General features: G+C 40.1%; 3 protein-coding genes across 3 annotated transcripts; 2 read left to right on the top strand and 1 right to left on the bottom strand.

The window, feature by feature from the left end:
- Window positions 1-9,974: 9,974 nt before the first annotated feature.
- tut (tumorous testis) lies at window positions 9,975-10,917 on the bottom strand. The gene is made up of 3 exons (XM_064685593.1): window positions 10,723-10,917; window positions 10,486-10,658; window positions 9,975-10,426 (listed from the first exon to the last, which is right to left on the bottom strand). Exons 1-3 carry the CDS (start codon window positions 10,840-10,842, stop codon window positions 10,000-10,002), a joined length of 720 nt encoding a protein of 239 aa, XP_064541663.1. The 5' UTR covers window positions 10,843-10,917; the 3' UTR covers window positions 9,975-9,999.
- Window positions 10,918-11,886: 969 nt separating this feature from the next.
- On the top strand, window positions 11,887-13,221 carry LOC135430758 (uncharacterized). The gene has a single exon (XM_064685548.1). It carries the CDS (start codon window positions 11,887-11,889, stop codon window positions 13,219-13,221), a length of 1,335 nt encoding a protein of 444 aa, XP_064541618.1.
- A 3,192-nt stretch (window positions 13,222-16,413) lies between these two features.
- Window positions 16,414-17,175, top strand: LOC135430797 (uncharacterized). Its single transcript, XM_064685595.1, has 2 exons — window positions 16,414-16,493; window positions 16,595-17,175. The coding sequence occupies exons 1-2, from the start codon at window positions 16,473-16,475 to the stop codon at window positions 16,850-16,852; spliced, it is 279 nt and encodes a 92-aa protein (XP_064541665.1). The 5' UTR covers window positions 16,414-16,472; the 3' UTR covers window positions 16,853-17,175.
- Window positions 17,176-19,048: the final 1,873 nt, after the last annotated feature.

Below are 19,048 nucleotides of genomic sequence, written 5' to 3' on the forward strand. Positions count from 1 at the left end.
TGAGATTTATATCTGATGCGATATATTTCGAATACATGTAAATACGTAACTAAATAAGGGAGAGGCCCAGGGAGCATAAGATAAGAGAGGTTATTTCAAAAAGAAACGTTCAAATCTGTACTGCTTAGTTGAATTTTTGAGAATCGCATAGGAAGGTTGTACTTGCATTCCGCGCACTTGAACGAGTAAGAGAGCGTATTAGAGAATTTAAGAGCGTCTGAGGCAGAGGAAGATAACGATTTTGAGAAAAAGAGAGTTCGAGCAATAGTGTGGGAGATAAAGCTTTAGAGGAAAAGAGAGTTGGAGTAACAGAAAGCAATCTAAAGAGAGAGAAAGAAAGCAGAGAGTGAGAATAAATAAAAATATGTTGGCGGGTGTTACTCTTCAGAGAAAGCGAGAGAGGGAGATAAAAGAGAAAGAGAAGAAGAAAGGCGTGGAGAGAGAGAGAGAGAGAGAGAGAGGGATAGAAAATGTGAGTAGAAGACACAGAAAACGAGTAAGAAAGAGAGAAAGGGAGAGAGAAACCAACAAAGAACGATAGGGAAACCGAGGGAGAGAATGTGAGAGGGATTGAGAAAGCCAGCAAATTAATTAATGTTCTTTCCTGGTTCGGATTAGCCCAAGGACCTTTAATTAACGCCACTTTGCAAGGGTCCAGCCGTTAAATTGTTGTTAATTTAATTTGTTCATTTTTTTTGTTGTTGTCTTTTTCCAGCGATGTTAATGAAAATGCAGAACGTCGCTCGGGTCGCAATTCGATAATTAAGCAAATTTCTCAAATTCAAATTTAAAGTCAAGGCTCATTTAACATTCGCTTGAAAATGTTCTGACGACGGCAAAGAAAGAGTTTTGTGTCAGTTTTCACTAGCTGTTCCGTTGGCAGCTGGCTGAGGTCAATGGTATTCCTTGCTCCACAAAGTTTTCGCACCTTTCTGGCCAGGATAATAGCACGAAAATGCCGCAAATACTTGCGAGACAGCCACCCACACACACAGAGAGAGAGAGAGAGAATGAGAGAGAGAGAGGCGCATATCCTGCTGCCGATAAGCTGGCAATATCCTTGGCCATGCTGTTTAATTCCTTTGCCGTTGCTTTGGCATTTTTTTTCCGTATTCTTTTTTTCCACTCATAAATTGCGCAAATTCCTTTTGTGCGCATCAAGAAGAAAGTGGATGGGGTCGGCTCTCCTGGTATTGCTGGGGCCGGGCACATCTAATTTCTCTGCATGTCCTGTGCACGCTTATTAAAGTATAAATCATTTGATGGCCCCGCTCGCCCCCCGCTCCAACTGAACCAAGTGCCCAATAGGAACATCAAAAAGTGCAACAAAAAAGAAACGAAAAGCAGCCAAAAAAAAAAGTTGAGGTTAGGTACGGAGCGGCGAGGTGTGTTGCGGTGCGGTGTGGTGTGTTGTGGTGGGGTAAGGTGTGGTGAGGTAAGCTGAGGAGCTGGCCAAAGTACATTATCGTTGTCCGGGCGTGGAGCGAGCTTGCAACAAATGTAGCAGAAAACCGCAGCTGAGAGTAGTTGCAATTAAATACAGGAAATAATGGCCACCGCAGCACCAGCTGCCGCCTGTCTAGGGGGGGGGGGGGGCGTGGTCGGTGGCCAGAGGAAACGACAGAATGCAGGAAGCGTTCACAGCATCTTGGCCCATGCAGCATAACAATTTTGAGGCGAACTAAGGCGAAACTAAGCTCAGCTCGGCGAAACTTCTTGGCGCTGCGATAAAAGCCGTTCAGCCTGCGAATCTTATAAGCAATTCTTAAGTGTGACCAGTTAAAGATAATTGCCAAATGCTTAACTTTGGAGGCGTAAACGGCAGTTAGATTTTAAATAACATTGCCCGAGTCGAAAAAGAGAGGACATGTATGTGAAAACTTATAATACTGCGACTTAGTTAAGTTCTTAATTAGCAGTTATTAAGTGTGACCAGTTAGCCATAATTGCCATATGCCCCAGTTTAATGGCCTTAATTGGTGCTAGATTCTTAATTACTTTGCTCAACGCTACGAAAATAAACAATTTTAGATACGGAGAGGCAATTCTGAAGTATTAAGCGTTAAATAGGGAAAGATTTAAAAATGTTAAATAAGCTGCTTTGAGAAGAAAAAACAGCGACTAAGCGAATTAGTAAATATTAATTAAGTGCCTGATCTAAGTTGAGGATATGCGAATAAATTTAATACTGTTAATTCTTTTTTTTGTACTATACAATAAACGTAAAAAAAATAAATAAAACATGATATGTCTTAGTTTTAAAAACTTTTAAGGAAAATCTATCCCTAAAGCTTATATAATTTTGTTCCCATAAATTCCATTTAGCTAACCATTTTTGCTAGATGGAATTTTTGGGTTGACATAAAATTTAGCCCGCGTTTTGTATATGAAAATATCTACGGCTAGCAATATTTTCAGTACAACGGGCACTTATATAATATAACAAATATTTTGTTTCATAAAAGTTTTTGAAATACACAACAAGCCAAGTCAAAATCAGCTTCGCAAACCGAATATAATAAGGCAAGGACTTGGTTCAAACCAGAAATATAACTTTTTTTGGGCTACAGACTTGTTTGTATTCAAAAGTCACAATTAGCAATAAAATAAAAATAGAGACAATAATAGTTATGCTTGTTTCTATAAGCTGAAATTTATATAAATAAATTTAATTTTATAAATAAAAGAAATTTATTTGTTTTTTGTCGCTTCAAACAGAATTTGACTGTAGTTCAAGCTTTCATCCGATATGAGAGCTAAGTATAAGGATCTTTGTAAATGACAATATACTTTACTCAAGGAAAATATCTTGAATTAAGATTGTAAATTATTTTTTCTTATATACAGCTAGCCAGCTTATTTTTTCTTTAATTTCCTGCTTACCCAACTGTTCAGCAACTGTTCCAGCAAACAGCAAACCAAAAATGTAGCGCAACTGCAAACAAAATATTTGATATGATCTGCAGCCTGACCTCATGTTGGGTTTGAGCTGCGGTTTTTGGCTTTCCCAGTTCAAAGCAATGTGTGTGAGTGTGTGTGTGTGTGTGGGGAGAGGGAGAGGGAGCTAGGATGCACACAAGATGCAAAATGTATGTTGTATAATGCAATTTTCAATTGGCAACCATGAAAATATAGTTTACAGAGCACTCTTCCAGCACCCCCCGCCCCCTATCCCCCCTCTCCACCCTTGATTTTTTTTTGCTCTGCTGTGATGCATGTGTTGGCTCTTAATTGAATTCAATGTGCACTTAAGCGACATCCGTTGATAATGAAATTCTGCTGCAAAAATTGTAGACGAAAGTGTGTGACTCGGACAAAGAGCTGGAAATATATATATATATTTTTTTTTTGTAGCCATGCAAATGCAAAGTTTTGCGTTTGCTTCCTTTATGGCGCAATAAATAATGCGAAATAAGTAGATGAAATGGCGGCGAGGCAAGGTTGGGGGGGAGTATTGGGAGCACAGCAACAGCTGCCTGGCAACGGCAAAGGCGACTTTCGAATGAAATTAAACTTCTGCTGGGAGCCAAGTTTCACAGCCAAAGCTGAGCGGGACGGACTTGGCGGTGTCTATGCTTTAGCCATATTTTATTTGATTTCATTCGATTTGATTTTATATTTGATTTCGTTTAATGCTTTATTTTACGCTTGCAAATAATCGATTTGTCAGTCAGTTTGAACGCGTTGACGTTTCCTCCATTTGTCTGTTCGTTGGAATGTTGGACCAAGTATGAGCAGCTGCCTCAATATTGCGCATAGCATTTGAAAACTCCACATAGCAAAGTACTACAAACAGCAGTAAATAAGTTTGTGCACATGTCAGTGCTTAAGCAAGAGTGTAGTCAACTAAGAGATACCCTATATGCAAGGTAAAGTATGGAGAAGAGACAGTTTCGATCTTATTTCTTAATTTTAAGTAAATATAATCTACAATTGGCATAAAGGAATCTACATACCAAATTTGGTCGCCATAACACCTGTAGAAGCTGAGTTCAGCTGGTTAGTCTTGGCTTTTCTCGAGAAAAGGCTAAGCTGCAATGAAAATTCTTGGTAAATAATGAATCTAGTGCATTTCAAAAGATACGTACCAAATTTGGTGCTTATCGTTTGCGTAGTTCCTGAGATCAAACGGACAGTCTGAAGAATAGGGCTGGTTGGCACCGTCTTTTGATTTAAAAACAGTATATATGCTTTATAGAGTCGAAAACACTTCTTCTGAGAGACTGTTTTTCTCTTTTCTCTTAATTTTAAGTAAATACAATTTACATTTTACATACCAAATTTAGTCGCCATAGCACTTGTAGAAGCTGAGTTCAGCTGGTCAGTCGTGGATTTTCTCGAGAAAAGGCTAAGCTGGAAAGTAAATTCTTGGTAAATAATGAACCTTGTGCATGTCAGAAGTTACGTACCAAATTGTATGCTTATCGTATGCGTAGTTCCTGAGATCAATCGGACAGTCTGAAGAATAGGGCCTATTATAAGCGCCTTCTTTCGATTTAAACACAGTTTATATGCCTTGTAGAGTAGAACGAATCTACTTCAGATTATTACCAACCATTTATGTAAGTTCATTAAGCACTCCAGCTCATTTGTTTAATGTACAGGGTATTAACATTCCTCACGATTGACTTCGCTTGGAGTTTTATTGATTGATTTTCAATGGCCAGAGCGAAAAGTGAGACAGACAATCAGCCAAAGCTATGAGCAATGCTTTCCAGCTGCAGCAGCTGCTGCCGCCAGGAGGACTCATCGCCTGCTGCTTTAACTCCGGCTCCGACTCCAACTCCGGCAACAGCTTTGGCTCCACACGCTGCGTATGCTCAATATATATATTGTGATGATGGCCACGTAGATGGTTAGTTGAGCTGCCGGCGCAACTTTGCACAAGAAATTCAAGCAATGATGAAGTGTTTTTATTGTGCTTATTGGCATGCGTTTTAATGAAGCACAACAGCTGAAGGCAGGCTGGAGAAGGGGGAAAGGGGAGCTGGGCGGTTGTTAACAGTCGGCATACACAACTCTATTAGGGGCCAATTTTCGTACAAGTACTAAATATAAATATGGTTATGGCAGTCGAAACTTTTTTCATTAAAACTCTTGAAACGCAAAAAGCTAAAGGACCAGCTGCTATAAGTGAGTGCAAAATGTTATTTTATTGTCAACAAGCAAAGTTACGAAAACAGAATTTGAGGGGGGGGGTAGACCCAGAAGTACCAGAGCTGAATTGTTGTGCTGCCAAAATTTATTTAATATGCAATATACACAGAGCAACAAGGACTTCGCACAGCGACAACAACATGACACGCTCATAAACTCATTTGAAGAACAGAAAGGCAACAACAACAACAACAACAACAACAACAGTTCACAGCTGCTTGTTTTTTAAGGGACAGCAAGGAATTTTTTAATAATACCTCAAGGATTTCACAGTGCAGACACTAAGGATACCATGAAATATACATAAATGTTGTTGTTGTTGTTGTCGTTGTTTGTGCTTTATGTCAAAGTCACAGCTAACCCACAACTGTGCCCGCAACTTTTTTCATTAATTTCGGAAAACGAGAAAAAACAAAACAAATTATCCCACCGGCTTCTGACGCATTAGCCACGGCGATTAAGCAAGCCCTCTGCTCCCCCCTCGAATCCACTCAATAACAAAAAAAAAAGTCTATAAAAATATTGCCACAACTTTTGCCAGCCTGCAGTCATTATCAATTCATGTCCGTGGAGGACGTGGCTGTCGGGGCCCGCAAGTGTGCATAATTTTTTGGTGCCAAAATTGAATTGATTAATAAAATATGGCATCCGGTACGAAATAGTCGGCACAGCGTTAACCCCTAGGCGCAGCATTTTAATTTCGTCTCACAGCTTGAATTTACTTGAAATATGTAAATTTATGCCAAAGATACCAAAATGGTTGGCAGTTCTTTGAATAATTAGGAACAGAAACCCTGGATAACATGACTATGCCTCAAGAATTGTTCTTTTGGCATTTTTAGCTTGTTCAATTTGGTTTTGTTTACACATTTTGCTTGAAAACCATTTTTAATTCTTTGTCAAAATTCATGTAAAAATGATACCCTCAAATATTCTATATAGGCATAGGTCAAAATTTTAAATTGATGACAACACATACATACATACACACATACATACCTACATACATACATACACATACAAACATACATACATACATACATACACACATACATACATACATACATACATACATACATACATACATACAAACATACATACATACATACATACATACATACATACATACATACATACATACATACATACATACATACATACATACATACATACATACATACATACATACATACATACATACATACATACATACATACATACATACATACATACATACATACATACATACATACATACATACATACATACATACATACATGCATACATACATACATACCTACATACATACATACATACCTACATACATACATACCTACATACATACCTACATACATACCTACATACATACCTACCTACATACGTACCTACATACATACATACATACATACATACATACATACATACATACATACATACATACATACATACATACCTACATACATACCTACAAAAATCCGCCTCCAACTCCGCCTCCAACTCCGCCCCCTTGGTCCTCCTCCTGGTCCACCTCCTGCTCCTCCGCCATGCTCCTCCGGCTCCTCAGCTTCCAGCGTTGAAGCCGCCTGCGCCTAATTCATAGGCGAAGCCAGCAGGCCTTACTTAAATTTTTGAGAATCGAGGAGGAGGGCAGCTTTAATAAACACGTTGTCTTATTTAAATTTGCCGCGCAACAAGACAAGTTGGTCTGCTATTGTTATAGAAGACAACTAACATGCATACAAACATACATATATACACACATACATGCATACACAAACACACACACATACATATACACACACACACACACACACATACATACATATATTCATACAAACATACATAATTACATAGAAATATTAATTCATTCATTCATGCATACATTAATACATTTATATACACATGCATGCATGCAAACATACATACATGCATACATACATACATATGTATGTATATACATAATCAATCCTTCCACTTAATATTACAAAGAATTCCATTTTCATTAGACAAATTATTATTAATTTAAATAGAAGAAATCGTCTACAGCTCTGCTGGAAATTAGTTATATTTCCATGGTATGACTTTTGAAAGTGAATTTTGTGACTAAAAACTATTTTCAGCAACAGTTTTGCTTAATTTTCTCGCATGTTTTCCGCTCTGCCGCTTGTAACCGCAGCTGCTACAGCGGATTCTTTTGGCACTGCGAGTGCATCCTGGCCAAAAAAAAAGAGGAGGAAAGGAAAGGAAAGGAAAGGAAACCAAAGCAAAAAGCATGCATATGCATGACGCATGTTGTTAATGGCATTTGGCGTGTGGGGAACTGGCCAAGAGACAAGTTGCTTCAAAAATCAACATCAGAGAAAAAAAAAGAGAAAAAACTAAGTGCTGGACTCTGTAGCTGTTGCCACAATCGCATCTGGAATGCACTTTGCCCGCAGAGAGAGAGAGAGGAGCTGCACGGAAAACTCAGAGAGAAATTGTGGGCTAAGGCTTAGCTGAATGTTGGGCTTATTCGCATAACTTTCGCTTTCCGCTTTGAAAGTCGTCGCTGCTGCTGCGCCCAAATGCCGGGCATATAATCTCTGACCCAAATCCCCGGAGTCACAGTCAGCGCGAGGAGGCGACGCCTGAAAGACCTTAAGCAAACTGTGTCACCTGGCGCAGCCTACCTGTATGAAGTAGGCGGGGGGGGGGGGCGTGGCAAAATAAATATTGGCACTTGCCTCAATAAAAGCGGGTTAGGGTAAGTCCTCTAGCCTGGCAAAAAATGGGTCACAAATCCGGCGGGGCGGGCGGCTTAACATTTGACTGAAGCAAATATGAAGCTCTAATCTAAGCCAAATAATTGCGAGCCGAAAAAAACACGGCTACACACATTCGCCTTGGCCCCCGCCCCCTCACCCGCAGCCTTTGAAATTTTAATGGCATTTAAGTGGGCGTGGCACTTGCGCTTGAATTAACAAATTAATGCAAATTGCGCACAACAACAGCCGGATGTCTGGCCACGCCCACTTATGCGCCCCCCCCCTCCACACTTATGCCAACATCTAATGAATATTTATGAACATTTTCTTGCCAGACGCAGTTGGGCTTATTTTTTTCTGCATTTCGATTTGCTCGAGCTCTAATTTAATTGCAACAGCAGGAGAAGGACAGCGTGAAGGACGTCAGCGCAACATCCGCATCCGCTTCCGCTTTGGCAGAACATCCGCAACAGCCGATGCTGACAATCGCATTAGAATGCGAGTTGCACCTTGATGGATGAGCGCCGCCGCCTCCGGCCGAAGTTTGCTGTCGATCAACAGCTACCTGTGCTACCTGTACACCGCCGCTTAATGCACTCATTTAATTGCATTATGCCGCAGGTCCTTGCATTGCCTCGGAGTGCTGGGAGTGGCATGTGGCAGGTGGCAGCCAGACGAAAACAATATGAAAGTCAACATTTCATCGACTTGTCGAAGCTTTAATACCCTTGTGGACATAGTTCTTGGCAATGCTTTTAAGAAAAAGCTTTATTTCCGACTGGTAAAGCATCCATTTACTTCCAATTGCAATTTGACAAGGCTTGGCAAAGTAATTGCTGAGTTTGTTGAAGAAAATTAAAAAAAAAGGGAGAAGCTTTTATAGAATTCTCGACCGATTATTCCTATTGCTGCTATATTATATAGTAATCCGATGTAGCTGAAATTTTTCTAATCAATAAAATGCTTTATAAAACTCATAAATGCCAAGTTTTTGTTTAAGATATCTTGAAAACATAAAAGTTTTTCATACAAAACTTAGTTTATGACCGATTGTTCCTATGGAAACTAGATTATATACTGATCCGATATTGATAAGATGTTGCTCATGTAAAACACTTATTGTAACTTATAAGCGCCTACTTAGGTCAAGATAACCTCAAAAACAGATAAGTTTTCCCTTTAAATACTTATTTGTCTACCAATACTTCCTATAGAGCTAAATGATATAGTAGCTATACGATATAGAGTATAGAGAGCTGTAGATAAAATTTTGGCTTTAAGTAAAAAGTATAATAAAACTCATAAAAGCCAAGTCTAGTTAAAATGTTAAAAAAAACGAGAAAAATTTTTCGATACATACTCATTTTTCCACCGATACTTCCTATAGAACTATATGATATATTAGTTCAATATAGATAAAATGTTGCTTAAATTTAGGGAGCATGACAAAACTCTTGAGTCCAAGATTGAGAAAGATATCATGAAGAACAATTTCTTTTAAACAATAACTTAATTTTCGACCGATTGTTCCTATGGAACTGTTTGATATATTAGTCAAATGTTGAATCGGATTTAGCTTAGATGCTGGAAATATGTTGTGGCTCATAATTGGTCTGTTTTGGTTATTATTTTTAGAAAAATCAATAAGTTTTTCATTGAAGAACTTCTAATATCAAACGAGAGATATTATATCATTTATGATATAGAACTCCGAATTGAACTAGACGGTTCTCTGATAAAAGCTAAAAGATTAGTTACCATTGCAACAGACGGATAACGACTCAGCTCGACTTGCTAATCAGGCAATTATCTAAAATACTTCTCTTTTATGCATACATCATAACAATATAATATTACCCCTTGTAAGGGTATTCACATCAACACCGCATTAATTTGCATATGAAAACCAGCTCCTTGGGTCCTCGGTCTGTCCCATTGACTTTAAATGAAGTCAAGAAGTTGCTGCTGCGGCTGCTTTTGTCAGCGCAGACTAAATGAAGAGCACGAAATGAGTAGAGCGGGCCATATATTTATAATCACAAAGGAAAGAAACGTATAATTGCAGGTGTGTTCTCGGAGATCTCCCACCATATTGCACTCAAATCCTAAAGCAAACGCATTCGGCCACATTTTGCAGTTGGTCCAGGTCCAAGGTGTGGCCGTTGCGCGGCAGCTGGACACAGCAATCGATGGGCAATGGGTCAACGGGTTGATCCTTGACCTCCTGCGGCTGACCCTTGTCCAGCCAATCGATAAACGCATTTGCGCCAAAATTGGACATACGGGTGCGCAGCATGTGATGAGCCATGGCGGCCTCATCGTTGTTGCGATACAGGATCAGATAGATGTAGCGCTGCGGCTGATACTCGTAGACGCACAGCTTGATATAGTTGCCCACAAGGCGCAGCTCCTGGTGCACCTGCAGCGGCGTCAGGTGGTTGACATTGTTCAGCACCAGAGTCTTCCGATTGCGCGATTCGCGCACCTGCACCTTCAGACGGGCCACGCGAAAGCGATGCTGCAGGCTAGATATTAATTCAAATAAATATATGTATTTATTTTAGATAGTTGAGATTTTCCTTACATTTCCAGTGCGAGCGCCTTGTGCTGGGCATCGATGTACTGTAGGTAGGCATAGCCACGGCTGCAGCCGGAGAAGTCGATCTTGAAGCGCAGCATATAGACGTCGCCCAGTTCGATGGCCACCTGCATAATGTGATCCGGCGTGCTGCGCTTGTGGATGCGTGTGAGAAACAGCTGTAAAATTGTGTGGCACGAATTAGTACTCAAAATGTTGCATTATATTATCATTGTGGTACACCTCGCCGGCGCCCGATTCCAGCTCGGCCAGCTGCTCTGTGGCCAGGGTCTGGCATGTTGTCACATAAATTGTGCCATTTATTTGACTTCTGCGATATTTGTGCTGCAAATTAAAATCCATTTCAACAAATGTGCAAAAAGTGCAAAACGCGTGCGCAGAGCTTGACTCGTGTTCAGTGTTGTAAAACGCGGCACACGCGGCGTTGCCAGAAGCTTTCTAGCTGGCAGCAAGTGCTGCCCAGCTTGCATTCAGACTGTCAGTGTTGCCAGACAGTGCTGCCCAGCTTAGGCATGTGAGCAGCTTACAGTGCTGCCCATAGCCTTTCCTCTGTGGCCATGCTGCGGCAATGAAAGTGCTGCCAGTTTGAATATTAAATGCAGCTTGAATTTCAAAGGCAAGTGTTGCCACATGACTTTTGAAATTGCAGTTGTTTTCGAATAAGACTAAATAAAGACTTGCTAAATAGCTGTCGCGATTTGTTTTTTTGTTGTATTTTTGAGCACATGTCAAGCCAGGGTTCGCCTTGTTTTTGGACAGGTTGTGCGTGCTTTTTTCTAGCTCATGCTTAACAATATAAATTAATGCAGGCCACACACAACTTTGGAACTGACAGCAGCCACAGACCGCAGCACCGACACTTGCTAGCTCTTCGTTGTTGTTGTGGTTGGGCCACCCACGGGGCAGGCTCTAGTCTGAGACTCAACCTGCTGCTGCACACTCAAGTGGCTGCTGCTGTTGTTGCGGCTGCTTCATTTTCCTAATTTATACGCGCGCAACGCTAATGAAAATTTGCGTGGCAAGGCAAGCCACATGCTTTGTTGCTGCTGCGAGCAAATCCTGCCCTGCTGCTGCTGCTGCTGCTGCTCTTGTGCTTATTGTAAATGACATGGCGTTGGTTCTGGCACTTCAAGGTGCATGCTGAGCGCCCGGCCACTCGTTGCTCCACTTGAGCCCCATGGGGTTGGGAAAGTTATGCGCAGCGCCCGTAGCATGCTTGGAGACAGCCATCATAATCCTGTCAGGGCCTACTACGGCGTCCTTGATAGGTTGTTTGAGGCACAGCAGCTGCCAGCCAAGGCTGACTACAAATCGAGCTTATTCGACATTCCAACAGAACTCTAGTCAATATAAATATATATATATATTTTGTATTATTGTATATAAATGAAGGAACCGAACGAGTTGTGGCTGGATCGCCATTTCAAGCAACAGCTTGTGGAATATAGCAAGGTCTTCCAGCAGACGGCCTGCGCCTCGGATCAGCTCATCATAGCCTATTGGCTGAAGATCTTTGGGTCGGCGTCCAAGCAACAGAAATGGGCCAGAAATGGCCTAATGCTGCTCATGTACGGCCACTTGAAGGAGATCGGGCATCTGCAGGTGCCATTCACCGATATGCGCAACGTTGGCAAGGATCTGAATGAGGTGCTGGACAGCTATACGGGACTGCCCGTTAAAGGCCAAGACAAGTCCACGCAAATCCTGTCGCCGTTGTGCAGAAAGCACGAAGGTGAGAGGGTATCCAATCCAACCAAGGATTGCGCCTTGGTTCAACAGTTGAAGGAACGCAAAGAGAATCCTGCCTCCGACTTGACAACGACTGGACGTCATCCTAGCCCCAGACCAGCTAATAAATTGTTTCGCACACTTTTCAAGAGCCAAACATCTAAATGCAAGGATCACAATTGTGACGAACCCAAACAACTTCAGATCCTTTATGACACATTCGATTCCCATGAGTGCTACAAAGGCGAGATACGTAATCCAACATCTTGTGATCGTAAGCTGACCAAGGTCGAGAGTAAAATAATGCACGAACTGAACGCAATTCTTGAACCCGTAAACGACTTGAAATCCTTGCCAGAATCAAGGAGGACTACCAGACCTTCAGAGTCGGATGAGCCCTGCTGTTCCAAGCACACCTTCAAATCGCGCTCCAATCAAAAGGAGCCCAAAGAATTAGATGCTTCGCTTACAGAGGACTATCCCAGCTATTGTGTTTCCTATTTGAGTGCGCGTTTGGAGGAATACACGAGCCTAGTCTCCGAGCAGGAAGATATAAATAACAAAGGTGATAATAAACAGGCTGTGCTGGTCACCTCGTTGCGCTCGGCGAGTGTTGCGGACAAAGGTTGTCAGGAGTCGCCCAGAGAGGTGGCGAGACGTGAGGCCCTGGATGCGGAGATGATGTACTTGCAGCGCCGCAATCGACAGCTGCGTCGCGAATGTCTCATATATTACAAGAAAAACGGAGATTTGCGACGGTATCCCAAATATCCCAAGGTTAAGGTGCGGAGTTTGGGGTTTCTAGTGGGCGCATATCGGGCGCATTGTCATTTCACGCGCTGGCCGAAAAGTCGGAACTACTTTCAGCAGGAGTTCGATCGGGTGCATGGCTGGCGGACTTATAGACGCATCCTGCTGGATAGCTCTGTGCCGAGCAGGCGCTGCCCCAAGCAGGTGGAGCTGCACTCCGAGAGGATCTATGCACGGAGATGAAGTATCTATCGGCGAAAATGGAGGCCAAATATTAACTTTGAATTGTAAATAAGCATAGTTATTTATTTTAAATAAAGCCTGGGCCAGTGCTGGCTAATGCTTGGGCATTTAACCATTAGCTGCACTTGATTTAAAAAATTAATTCCAGCTGCGCATAAATTAATTAAATTTGCGCGCTTTATTAAATTGCAGCGACTGGCTAAAGCAACAATAGCCCGGGGAGCTGCCGTTGTTTGAGGAGGAGAAAAATAAAAATAAACAATCTGCTCGTAAACAGCAGCTAATATTTTTTAATTATGCAACACTGCACAATGCACAATGCGAAACAAAAATGGCTGCCAGCTGCGCGAGACGCGCGCCGCCATTTTGTAAGCAGCTGAAATTAGCAAAGGGCATAAAAGAAGCAGCAGCTGCAGCAGCTAGCAAAGCGGAAATAAAATGAACTGTCGCCAAAAGCCGTCGCAAGTTGTTCGCGTTGTTGCAATTGTCGTGCGGTGGGCGTGGGTGTGGGCGTGGGCGTGTGGGCGTGGGCGTGGTCAAGCGGCAATTGCAAATGGTCAATGAACTTGCCACAAAGTTGAAGTAGCTGCCGCAAAACTGCGGCAAATATGCTTGCATAGCTACAGTGCAACAGCCCTAAAGTGAACAGAAAAGAGAACAAAATATTTACAGAGAAATATTTAATCAAAATAAAAGTAAATTACAATCGAGTATCACAAGGGGGTGAAGTTCTTGTAAAAACGTACCAAAAAGCTTTTTGTTCTTGGTTCTATTTCTTAAAATATCCACAAATGTTTTAGTGTTGGAAAGTTCACAAAGGGACCAAGGTCTGTTGAAAGCGTGGCTAAGTTTTAGTTTTATACCTTAACTTACATACAGCCAGAGCTAAAAGCTAAAAGAAAATTAACAAAAATACTAATGTATTTATCGAAAATAGCAACCAGTGTTGGGTAACTGCAATATATGCAATATATACGATGGTTGCTAGAACTCTAATGAAGAGTCTACTCTATCTATATACACTCATTGAATACATTCATTTTTGGACTTGTTCACCCGAACGAGTGTGCACTGTAAAACTAGTGTTGGGTAGCTATGAAAATATCACAGTTGATAAATTACAAATGGAGACTTTATTCCATATACCTACACTCTTTGCAAATATTAGTTTTGAAGCTTGATCACCTTAACAAGGGTGCACTGTATAGAAAATAAAAGCTAGTGTTGGGTAGCAACATTATATACAAAATATACTATGTATACTACAGTATAATGAAGAATTTGTTTCATAATCCTACACTCATTGAAAAAAATTCAGTTAACTCGTTCATCGTAACGAGTGTGCACTGTCTGTGCCTATGCATATATTGCAAATGGCTTCATCAGCTTTTGACTATGCAAATTTATGGTTTATATTTAGGCATTTTGCACACAACGTTCACAGTTCCGTCTGCGGCTGCATAAATTAATTATTTATGGCTTGTGAAACATGTTGCTTAACTTTATCCCCCCTCCCCTCTCCGCTCTCGTTAGAACTATTCTCTGTCTCCCTCTCTCTCTCACTCTCTTCCTCTCTTCCTCTCTGCATAGTTAAAGCTGACAACAACATCATCATCAACGTTTGTTTGTTCAGTTGCGAATTTTGTGGCCTAGAGAGCTGTGCTGATTGGAGGCAACGCCTTTAGGCGTCACCCCCAGGGCTTATCTAATAGAATTGATCGCAAAATATGGTCTTGTTTTTAGCTGTCTTATTTTTCTCCCTTCATTTTGCATTCGTTGTTTTTATTTTCTCGATTTTTGGGCTCATTTGCATGCGCGGCACGCACACATAATTATAATTTTTACAACGTCTAAATAAACGCAAATATCTTATGCACAAAGGCAACCGAGACACAGCTCAACAGGCGAATGGGCTCCGGTAGGGATAGAGCGCGGGCCCAGCGACGCGGCTCTGTGGATGTGCTCAGCGGTCTGTTTGTAATGAATGACAGTCCAAAGATGGTAGCCGATATAAAGCGATACGTTTGCAAATTCTAGAAAAAGGCAACTTACTGTGGGGTAACACGAATTAGATGATCAGTTGAGCAACAGTGTTGGAAAACGATTTGTGCATGTAAGTAAAAAGTAGGTAAATGTACCACAGACAGAAAACAATTGAAAGCAGAAGAAATCTATAGTCAAATCTGGAACTTACTGATTATTTATATCAAGTATTTAAGTTAGTGTTGAAAAGCGAAATATGATTGTTAGGGGTTGACTGCAGGAAGTTGAATAGTATAAACTAGAGAGAAGAAAAGGTCTGTTTACAAAATGTGTTACTAACTTAAACAAAGAGCTTACTTTTCATAGAAGAAGTGCCTAAAACAGTGCTGGAAAACGATGGCTGATTGTTAACGAAAAACCTAAATGACATGATTGTTAAAGAGAGACTGTTAAAGAAGAGAAGAAAAAATCAGTTTGCAAAATGTGGAACTAACTAAAATAAAGTGCTGAAAACAGTGCTGGAAAACGATGGCTGATTGCTAAGCAGAGACTGAATGACATGATTGTTAATAAGAGACTAAAGGAAGTTGAATAGAAATGAAGACAAGAAAAAGTCTGTTGAGAAGAGACCAAAAGGCAATTTATACAAAAAGAGAAGAATAATTCAGTTAGCAAGATTTTAAATCAACTAAAATTTCTTTGGCGACCCATTTTCACAAGTCAAGCAAAGTAAACGGTCAAAACAGTGTTGGTAAATGGCTAGAGATAATTGTAATTCCAGGCTTAAATGAAGTATTTGTTTGGTAATTTTAGAGCTTGATAATGAAAATAATTGTTGCTTTAATTGTAAGCAAATGCCGCTTAAAATTCCCAAATGCTTTTAGCTGGCATAGTTGATCAACACTTATATTTATATATATTTATAGGGTATTCACATATTAACATATTGAGAATACATTTTTTGTCGTACTTCTTGCTGCTGATTCTTTTATTTAACAATTTCAAATAGCATTACAATATAATTTATGCGCCTTATTGCGCTCAGCAGAACACAGCGACATATTAACGACACTCTCACGCTCTCCCAACTGACGTCAGCCGGACAACCGGGCAGCCGGACAACTGGTCAGCCGGACGACTGGGCAGCCGGACGACTGGGCAACTGGAGAAGGCTATAAATATGATTGACATGCCCGACGGTTCAGTCAATCAAATTTTGGATATCAGACACGCAACACTTGGCCGGGACAACCAACAAGAAAAAAAGAATGCTGCTCAAAGTGCTGCTGGTGAGTGTTGGCAGCTGTTGCTAATCAAAGCTGAGCGAGTGTGCGAGTGTGTGTGTGTGTGTGTCTATCTTTTACTCATCATTTTGATATCAATTTGGCAGCTCACACTGACGCTCTGTCTGGGCCTGCTCTGCGCCGGCTGCTCGGCGAAGCCGCATTTGCTGGCTGCCACGCCAGTTGGATATGCAACGCCGCCCGGCGGCGGCACCTGGCTGGCTGCGGCAGCGGCGCCTGTTGCAGGTGTCGTCAGCGCTGCCGGCTACTATCCGGCCTATGCCGCGTATACGCCGTATACGCCGGTCTATTATGGCTCATATGCCGCATATCCCGCCTATTATCCCGCCTACCTGAGGCGCTGATTGCCTGTTGCTCTTCAATATACTTCAATATATATATGCATCTATATATATGTGGACATGGGTGTATGTGCATGTGCGGGACTCTACAAAATTGATTAAATTTAAACGCGCTCTGTGTGTGTGTGTGTGCGAGAATATCTCATATTTTACGCTGTTTTTACGTTGATTCGATTTAGCGGCTGCTGTAAATAAAATTAAAAAGAAAACCGACACACATTTATGAAATCAACATGCTAACACACACACACACACACACACACAGACACACACACACTTAAACATAGAATACTAAACAAATCAATAAAAAAAAGAAGGCAGCCTTATATACACGTGTTTCTTTGTAGCTAAAGCTGTGCCCGTAACTGTATCTGTATCTGTATCTGTGCCTGTAAATGTATCTGTAGCTGTGCCTGCAAATGTATCTGTAGCTGTGCCTGCAAATGTATCTGTAGCCGTAGCTGTGCCTGGCAGCCGCAGCTGCGAGCATTGGCTGAGGGATTTTCATTTGGTCCTTTGAAATTTGCTTACATGTGCGCATATTTTCACCTGCACGTCTTCCTTTTTGCCATGACAGTGAGTGAGGGAGGGGGGAGGGGGGGGGGGGTGTTCGTCTCCAGGTGCCTCACAAGATGTCTTCCGATTGCTGTCTGTGTAACTTGGTAACCCGCTACTGATTTACCTTACGTGTATAAATCTTTTATTCATGTAATCCATTTGAAAACACGTTTGCACATGATTGTGTTTATTTCGAAACGGAATCTCTTCCAGCAGCTCCTCTGTGTGCCTGTGTGTGCCTGAGTGTGTGTGTGTGTGGGTCTGCCTTGATTTGAAAAATCGTCAAAATTATATAAAGTGAATACAAATTTTATTGACTCAATTTTTATTGCTTGCCAGCTTGGCCAAAAGCAAACATTTGCCCATATTTCTCATTACGGCTGCATGCTTTTTCCAAATAGTTTTTCCGGTTTGATTTGGTTTCTATTGGTTTTTCCATTTTCTCCACCATTTTTCTTTTTTTCCAGCTGCAACTTTAATACATTTATTTTAATTGGACCGAACTTACAAGCTAAAAATTGTGCGCCATAAATAACGAATTTTATTTTGCGCAAAATAACAAAATGGTAAATCAAAAATTTTATAAACTCCTGCTAAAGCAAATAAACACAATTTACTTGCGAAAAATTCTCAACGAAATGTTGTAAAATAATTAAATTTAATTGCAGCATTTTTTTTTCTGACGAACACAAAATCGAGAGCAAATAGTTAAAACATATTGAAATTGCTTGAGAACAAACACAAAAATGCAATTCACATAACTTTCTGGGCTTAAAATAGTTTGTAAAAAAATCAAATATATTTTGTAGAATTTATTGCGAAAATAAATCTGGCCGCAAATATGGCAAATGGTAAACTATTTCAAGGAGAAATCGTAAAAATTGTATTTATTATTTATTTTATATATTTTTGTGCTTATATTTAAAACTTTTTTATCAAACATTAAACGAAATAAGAGAAAAGAGCTAAATATTGTAACATTTTCCAACACTATTTATTGCAAATGGTAAACTATTTCAAGGAGAAATCGTAAAAATTGTATTTATTATTTATTTTATATATTTTTGTGCTTATACTTAAAACTTTTTTATCAAAGATTAAACGAAATAAGAGAAAAGAGCTAAATATTGTAACATTTTCCAACACTATTTATTGCAAATGGTAAACTATTCCAAAGAGAAACCTATAAAAATTGTATTTATTATTTATTTTATATATTTTTGTGGTCACATTTTAAACTTTATTACCAAAGATTAACCGAAATAAGAGAAAAGAGCTAAATATTGAAACATTTTCCAACACTATTTATTGCAAATGGTAAACTATTTCAAGGAGAAATCGTAAAAATTGTATTTATTATTTATTTTATATATTTCTGTGCTTATATTTAAAACTTTTTTATCAAACATTAAACGAAATAAGAGAAAAGAGCTAAATATTGTAACATTTTCCAACACTATTTATTGCAAATGGTAAACTACTGCAAAGAAAATTATAAAAATTGTATTTATTATTTATTTTATATATTTTTGTGCTTATATTTAAAACTTTTTTATCAAAGATTAACCGAAATAAGAGAAAAGAGCTAAATATTGTAGAATTTTCCAACACTATTTATTGCAAATGGTAAGCTATTGCAAG

This window comes from Drosophila montana, unplaced genomic scaffold (genome assembly GCF_035044405.1).
Source record: "Drosophila montana isolate Dmon_TW-CO22-7 unplaced genomic scaffold, ASM3504440v1 contig_3083_1, whole genome shotgun sequence".
Lineage (NCBI taxonomy): Eukaryota > Metazoa > Arthropoda > Insecta > Diptera > Drosophilidae > Drosophila > Drosophila montana.

Coding starts and splice junctions, on each gene's coding strand:
- tut (XM_064685593.1), bottom strand. CDS start 10,842: ATGGATTTTAATTTGCAGCACAAATATCGCAGAAGTCAAATAAATGGC. Junction 10,659..10,722: donor TGGAATCGGGCGCCGGCGAG/GTGTACCACAAT, acceptor ACAATTTTACAG/CTGTTTCTCACACGCATCCA. Junction 10,427..10,485: donor AAGGCGCTCGCACTGGAAAT/GTAAGGAAAATC, acceptor ATTAATATCTAG/CCTGCAGCATCGCTTTCGCG.
- LOC135430758 (XM_064685548.1), top strand. CDS start 11,887: ATGAAGGAACCGAACGAGTTGTGGCTGGATCGCCATTTCAAGCAACAG.
- LOC135430797 (XM_064685595.1), top strand. CDS start 16,473: ATGCTGCTCAAAGTGCTGCTG. Junction 16,494..16,594: donor TGCTGCTCAAAGTGCTGCTG/GTGAGTGTTGGC, acceptor TCAATTTGGCAG/CTCACACTGACGCTCTGTCT.